This window comes from Artemia sp. Qi Xiang Cuo, chromosome 17, assembly GCF_049724085.1.
Source record: "Artemia sp. Qi Xiang Cuo chromosome 17, ASM4972408v1, whole genome shotgun sequence".
NCBI classification, from domain to species: Eukaryota; Metazoa; Arthropoda; class Branchiopoda; order Anostraca; family Artemiidae; genus Artemia; species Artemia sp. Qi Xiang Cuo.
In genome coordinates, this window is record NC_142810.1 from 10,832,614 (window position 1) to 10,840,504 (window position 7,891).

Below are 7,891 nucleotides of genomic sequence, written 5' to 3' on the forward strand. Positions count from 1 at the left end.
AGGTGGGGTTAGATTTCCCAGGATTAATAAAAAAACGATCAGAAATTAAATAAAAAAAACAAGTTCTTTCAACTGAAAGTAAGGAACAACATTAAAACTTAAAACGAACAGAAATTATTACGTATATGAAAGGGGTTGCCTCCAACAACAAGCTTTTATCAAAAGTACTAAAAAACTTTAGCGTAGAGAGCGAGGTGTTGGTAAGGGGCAATCCCTTTCATATATGTAATAATTTCTGTCCGTTTTAAGTTTGAATGCTGCTCCTTACTTTCAGTTGAAAAAACTTGTTTTTTTATTTATTACCAAAATAATATCGACTTCATAGTATAATATATATTTTGGGACTCTTTATTTTTAAATTGGTGTTTCTACAGACGTGGAAATTTTATTTTGAGTTAGGTTCTACTTTTCTGTATAAACCCAGAATTATAAACCCTAGAACAACCCAGAATTAGAATAAGATCTTCCAGCCTCTACCCAATTTTGTTCATTGGAGGGGAGAAATTCACCCCATAGAGTTTGAAAAATATCTTTCCCTCTGTATCTTCGTTTAAAAACAAACTAAATGTAGAAAGATCATTCAGAAAAGATGTTTTCTTATATGAATCAGGATATGGGGGGTAAACATTGCTACGGGGGGGGGGGGGGGGATAAGCCGGACACCTTTTTCACGTCTAAAATTCGCTTCACCGAGCGAAGTCGGTCCTTTAGTATTAAAACTTAAGACTAGCAGAAATAAAGTCCTAAGATGATTCAAACTTAAAACCCTGCCTGATTAATAATAAAGTCAATCTTTTTTATTGACAAACCAGGCAAAGAAGGTAAGCGATTTTTACTGAAATTATGATTTTGTTTACAGGATAATATATACTATTATACAGGATAGTACTACGTTTACTATACTATCTCTGCATATACTATTATGCTATATAGCAAAATAATACATAGAAAACTAATCCTTATATGTGCGTGTATATATATAAATTACTTTTGTCATTCCCTGCTTCTTTCTGGTCACTTTTGACAACAAAAACTTTTTGCCAAAAAAGTCTTTTGACTTTTGACAACTTTTTGCCAAATCAATCTGTCTTTTTCTTTTTATTTAGTATAAAAATTTAAAAGAAGATTAAAAAGAGGTTTCTTCTCAAAATATACATGGTGATCATTTTAATTTCTTTCTTTCCTCTGCAGACACAAGCATACACAATCAAAATCTAGGAGTGAGGGGAAGGTGGTAAATATCATACTTTGTTTTACCACAGCAAATGGGGCCAAAAACATAACAAATTGCATTTTAAGGCTGGAATTCCCTAGTTATTGGATAAAGATTAAGGTTTGACGAACAATGTTATGTGCACATCGACACTGTCACGGGTCGGAATAACACCAGCTTTCGGGATTTGATTTTGCAATAAATTTGTAATTTCGCTTATTGCAGAAAAGTTGACAACGCCTGAGATTAACAGCCTACGCCTAAATTCAAAATAATTATTCATGTGGGTACAAAAATATGGATGAGTTCATACACAGATTAGTGGATTATATACAAGCAAAATATCCATTGATTTTCAATCAAATGCTAGAAGAACACTGGAATATATACATTAGTGAGCAAAAGATAGAGGAACACACAGAATTAAGTAATATAGTATCAAAGATACTAGTTTTAGATAACTCAGGGACAATTCAAACATTCAGTGGAGAGACATGTGCATATTCTAAAAAAAATTTTGATTTTCAAACATGCAGCATTGAATCAGAAGAAAAATATTATGTCAGTGATGGGCAGTATTGCTCCTTTATTTTTCTTCAGTCAAATAGTGCCAATGTAAACAGCTCTGAATTAGGTGACACTGAAGATTTGTCAGATATTCAGAACTGCATTTTTAATAATAAGAAGATAAGAGCTAAAGTCTGTGGTTTTAAGCAAAAATTAGAGTCAGGTAATTCAACATTTACTGAAACAAATGTTTTAGTTCAAGAATTTGTTACCACTGTCAACTTAAGTGTAAAAAATCTTGAAGCAAAACTAAGAAAGTATAAATGTGGACTATCATATAATGAGAAAATGATGCTAGAAAAGACAATTTACAAGCTATTGCAACCAGAACTATTTGACAATATTGTAACTAGAAACTCCAAAAAAGAAGAGTTACTAAACAAAATGAGAAAAAGCATATCACATCTAGATTTGGAGCAAATACATGTGCAAGAAGAAATGCATCAGAGAATAATACCAACAAGAAGCATATTGAATAAACTTCAAAATGCTGACAGTCCATTTGACAAAGTTGCTATAATTTGTCAAGCTTTCAAATTGCTTAAATCTTCCATTTTATCTTCACACAAGAATGCATTAACTGATGACATTTTAGCAGCATTTATATTTTGTATCCAATCCTCCAGTATAGTAAATTGGACATCACAATTTGAAATTATGAGACATTTTACAACTGTTGAACTAAATAGTCAACAAGAGTATTATTTGTCCACCCTAGAAGCCTCCCTAGAGTATCTGAATAACATACCAACATCATTAGTATTAACATTACCAAAACCACTGTTGAACTTACAAGCTGAAGGTTCTGGGTGTATAGAGTGTCATCCTCTATGTATGTGTGAATTGAAGAGAAATGAGATGGAATTAATTATTCACTCATTTCTTGGAAATGTTGAAAAAGTGCAAGATTTACTTATTAACAAACAGCTTAATGTAAAATTTAGTGACAGCTGTGCAAGAACAGCTCTTCATTATGCTGCAAAAATGGGACATCAAAATGTTTTACTTATTCTTGCCTATGGAAATGTTGACATAAATGCAGGGGATGCAGAATTATGGACTCCTCTCCATTATGCATCTGATATGGGGCATAAAAATTGTGTTAAAGCTCTTATTTACTATGCTGAAAGTGCTGCAAATCCTTTACAAGTAAATGCTATGACATATCAAGGGGAAACACCCTTACATTTAGCTGCCAAAGGGGGTTACACATCTATAGTGGAGTGTTTATTGAAACATGGTGCAAGCAATAAACTAAAAAATAGATCTGGAAAAACTGCAAGTGATCTTTCCATTTTTCCGCACATCAAACGGATATTACAAACTCATGATAAAAAACAGTGTAGTCTTGAAAATTTTGAAATCATTTTTTACAATAAAAAACAAGACTTACAAGTGACACAAAGACCTGACATAGAATCAAATGGAGATCTATTAAGCCAAGACAACTATGGTGAATTACATGCTTTAGATTGTTATGTTAAGAAAGCAATAAAAGATAATGATACCAATTTATTGAAATATTACCTAAATATTGATTTTCAAATTGAAAAAGAATACTTGTGTGACAAAGAGCCAAAAGAGGAAAATAAATGTCATCCATTGTGCCTCTGCAAAAATTGTTATGACCTTACTGTGATTAGTAGGTTGAGAGTGACTAGAAAACCATATTACACTTTATCTCAGTTAAAAATTAATGAATGGGTAGAATTTTGTAGACAGTTTGGAAAAAAAGATCTTGAATTGCTATTTCTACAACTGTTGTGACAACAAACCAAATTACATATTTTCAAGGATTGCCATGCACATCTTTAGAAATTTTTTTAGTTTTCCCATCTTTGACTGAATTTTCATGTGTTAGCTGAATTTTGTTAGTTGCAGTTTAACTGATTTTTTTTTATTTTTTGGTCTCAAGTTGCATACCAATTTAATTCCACTCATTACTTATAGAAGTGTTTGTTCTGTTTTTACATGGGTGCCATTTATTAAAAATTTTTAAGACTCATTGTGTTCAGACTATATAATGATACACTTCTCCAATTACAATTGTTGACTCTTCCTTAGTAACTATTTAGCATTCTTCTGTTTTCCTTATGCTAATCAGCAGAAAGTTGAAACAACATGTAACTTTTTAACTAGAAGGATATGGTAATATTCCTTGTCACTAGACATTTAGGCTTAAATATTTATACTGAATATTTTAATGTCATTTTGGAAATGATCTATTCCACTAGGCTTTTGGAGAAACAGGTTACCATTTGGTATATATGATACAATTCACTAAAGAAGGTGGTGGTCTAGAGTTTCACTGACAGAATTTGAATGTAGAATAATGGTTGTACCCTTCGGAATTTGGGATTCTGAGAGAGGAAACTTTAAGCTAGTAGCATTTGGAGACACTATAGAAAGCACTGGTAAGTTGTAATGCACTAAAATGGAAGCTTTGAGATACTTCAAAAATGTAAAACACATAATGAAGAGGATGGACCTTCCATTGGCATTTTCAATTTCTAATGCAGCTTCTGTGATCTTGTCAGTTTTATGCTTAAAGAAAACACCTATGAGGTTGGTAATATAATGAGATTTATTTGGATATTGTAAGAAGCAATTACATTTGCCAGACATAAAACATAATATCCATAAGTATTTGACATGCTTAAGAGATCAAGAGCAGACACAAGTGTGCTTTGCTTTGATGGATGTAACCAACTGAATACGCCTGTCTTATATCTAAAATTATGTTAGGAATCTATTTCTTAGAATCCTTTAAGCATAAGAAGGAGGTTCTCCTGTGAGACTCCCTTAACAATTTTTTGGGTCTTTGGTTGACACTCAAACAAATTTATTAGACAGAAAACAGAAGTGATAAAAGAAGGTATGTTAGAAGATAAAAAATGCTATGCCATGCAGCCAAAAAAAGGTCAAAAGTCCTTTTTTATAAATAAAACAAGTAGCAGCAAGCCTAAATTAAAACTTCGTCTTTTAGACATAGTATTATTAAACTGGTGACAATTTAAGTGAATTCACTCTATGGGTTACACCAGAAAAAAGGTACGTATGCTATATACTAAACCAGTTTCATGAAGCCCTCAGTGCATTTCTAAATCTGGCTTTTAAAAATTAAAGCTAAATATAAAACCAAACATAAAAATAACACTAATAAACCTAAACTTTTTTTTGACAATGATGGAGTAGACCAAGACTTGGTTGTAATGAAATATAGACACTACTGTCAAACAGGTCAGTCATGTTAAAAGATAAATACAACATTTTTGTTAACAACATAAAAATAAATTTCACAATAATAAAAAAAAACAAGAATCGGCTATCTACATACCAATTGTTTAGATTATACCAATATAGTGGTTTAATGAAGAAGATAATTCTTCTAATTACACTCATGGCTAGAGTAGCTATTACAAGAGGTATTTCTGGTACTTTTAATATTCAGGCTGATTGTCAATTGAAACTTCTTTGGTCAACTTGGTATCAACACTTCTGTGACTAAACTTCATGTGTTTGGCAAAAATATAATAATAATTGTGAAAGTTATTTGACTCATATGGAAAACTTCATATTCTGAGAATTAAACTAGAACATCTTGGGTTTGCCCTCTAAGGCCATAAATCAAGGTCAGGCTAGTGGGTGTAGCAAGCTTAGAGAATTGGGCCACTTAAACCCCAATAAAAAAATTAGTGATTAATCATTCTAATTTGCATTTTGAATCAAACTATGGTCCTAAAAGATCTATATGACACTGTTGGTGACATTTGATTACAGAATTGCAATTAAGTGTGAAGGCTCATTGCAATACCAAAATGCGCCTTATAGCTGAATCAGTTGAAAATAAAAATCAATAAGTGAAATATTTGAACATTATTCAATGGGTCAGGGAGGAGTCCTAATCATACTTGAAAAAGTATCATTACACTCCTCATCAGCTCTTCTCTTAAATGCCTCATGATGGAGCATGAATTTTGTTCTTTGTCAATGGACCCTAGTATTGGCGAAGTTATCTTGCCTGACTTTGGTTTTAACTGATGACTTGTACAGTTCCCAACAATTTTCTCTACTATAATATTATTGGAAAAGGTCAAAAAGCTTACTTTATTTTACAGTTTTTTCATGCAAGCATAGCATAGCAGACCTTTTGCCAAACAGGCAGCTGTCTGCCAGGCTCTATCTTATAAGTGATCAAATAGCTAAGTATCTTTTTATGCTTTTTTTTGCCATTTACAAAGGTGCTACAAATATGTGTTATTTTCATTGATTTCACAATTTGATAGACTTCTTTTATGAAATAATGTCAGTGTTGTAAGCTATATAATATTACACATTACACTGAAATGTAAGAATTAAAGAGTCCAGATTTCTATATATTAGAGCATTGCTACTAGAACAATGAGAATTATATGATGGAATTTCAAATGCAAATATCCTAAATTTACAAATTCCTTAATGTTTGAACCTTGAAATGGTATTTTCTTGAATGGTAAATTTCTTGAATTTTAGTAGGCTGTGAGTCAACATATTTTAAGGTAAACAAGCTACTTACTGCCCGTTTTTCTAAAGAAGAAAATACAATGAGAATACTCAGAAAAGAAGCTGGGGCATAATTTGCTATGGAGAAGAGAGGGGACTGCCCCTCCCAGACCTCAGTTTGTCCCCTCGACCGCCCCCCCGGACCCCAATTTGCCCCCAGCTAAACTTTAATTTCTCAAAAAATACTCTCAAATATAAGATAAATTCAAGCATCTACAGAAACAGGTCAGTTTTTTTAGTACATCTTTACCTTTTTGTTAATAAATGGTTCACTTTTCTATCTTCACAGTGATTTTCACTTGATTTAGAAAAATTAGAAAGTTTTTTCAACGGAAGGTAAAGAATAACATTAAAAATTAAACAAACGGAAATTATGTGTATTAGGGAGGGTGCCCTCCTCAATACGTCACTCTGAAGTTTTTAGTACTGTAATAAAAGCTTCCTATAGTTCTAATTAAACAGCTCTTGTGTTTCAGGAGTTGTTCTTAAAGAATTGGGACAAAAAGTCAAACTTTAAAAGAGCATGGTACTAAGGAGGGGGAGGCCCCCCATGTACATAATAATTTCTATTTGTTTCAAGTTTTAATGTTGCTCCTTATACTCAGTTGATAACTTTTTTTTTATTCAGTTTCTGATTGTTTTTTAAACAATGCTGGTAAATCCAGTTCCCCTTCCATGAAATTCCCTCCCCTTACAAAAAATCCTGCCACGGAAAGTTCCTCCCACATAAAATACCCCCTCACACCAGGAATATTCCCCCCAGACTATTTAAATCTTGCCAAAAAAAAACTCCTTTGCAAAATTTCTTGCAGACAATTCTGCTTGAAAAATTCTTCTTAGTATACATTCATTATAAAAAAACTTTCATTTCTGAATGATGCACGAGGTTCCCCCTCCATCCTGGACGCCCATAAGGGGGGGGCTGCCCCCTGGCTGAATGACGGCGTCATATATTTGTATTAATTTAAATAACGTTACACAGAATAAGTTTTCAAAGAAAAGTAAAGAGCTCTTTTAATCCAAAAATGGGCAAAAATAAAATCAAATAATCTTCCAAGCGTAAAACTACCACAAATCACTATCAACAATTAAACAAAACTCAAAACGAACAGAAATTATTATAAATTGCCAAATCAAACTGAAAACAAGCAAAAATTAACATTACTAGGGCTGACAAGCCCTATGCCTTCTCAAAAGGAAAACATAACTTAGGTTTTACTGAAAAATAAAACCAAATGACCGTGGATTGTCAGTTTAATTTACCTACACTGATATTTATTCATTAAAATAAAAATGGGTAAAAAAAGTGAAAAAAAAGTTTTTTACTTATTTAAGTAAAAAAAAAAGTGAAAACATTTATACATATTTTGTTTTCAGTAAAGCACAAATTATGTTCTGGTCTTGAAAAGGCATGGGGGTTATCAGCCCTACTAATGTTAATTTTTGCTTGTTTCTAGTTTGACTTGGCTATTTATTCTAATTTTTGTTCATTTTGAGTTTCATTTTTTCATTGATAGTTATTTGTGGTATTTTTATGCTTGGAAGATTACTTGCCTTCATTTCTGCCCA

At 32.1% G+C, this 7,891-nt stretch overlaps 1 protein-coding gene across 1 annotated transcript; it reads left to right on the top strand.

Annotated features, from left to right (window-relative positions):
- The first annotated feature begins 1,496 nt into the window (after positions 1-1,496).
- LOC148941881 (uncharacterized) lies at positions 1,497-3,756 on the top strand. The gene has a single exon (XM_089103088.1). It carries the CDS (start codon positions 1,511-1,513, stop codon positions 3,545-3,547), a length of 2,037 nt encoding a protein of 678 aa, XP_088959214.1. The 5' UTR covers positions 1,497-1,510; the 3' UTR covers positions 3,548-3,756.
- The last annotated feature ends 4,135 nt before the right edge of the window (positions 3,757-7,891 follow it).

Excerpts from the sequence above, each read along its gene's own strand:
- LOC148941881 (XM_089103088.1), top strand. The coding sequence starts at position 1,511 with ATGGATGAGTTCATACACAGATTAGTGGATTATATACAAGCAAAATAT.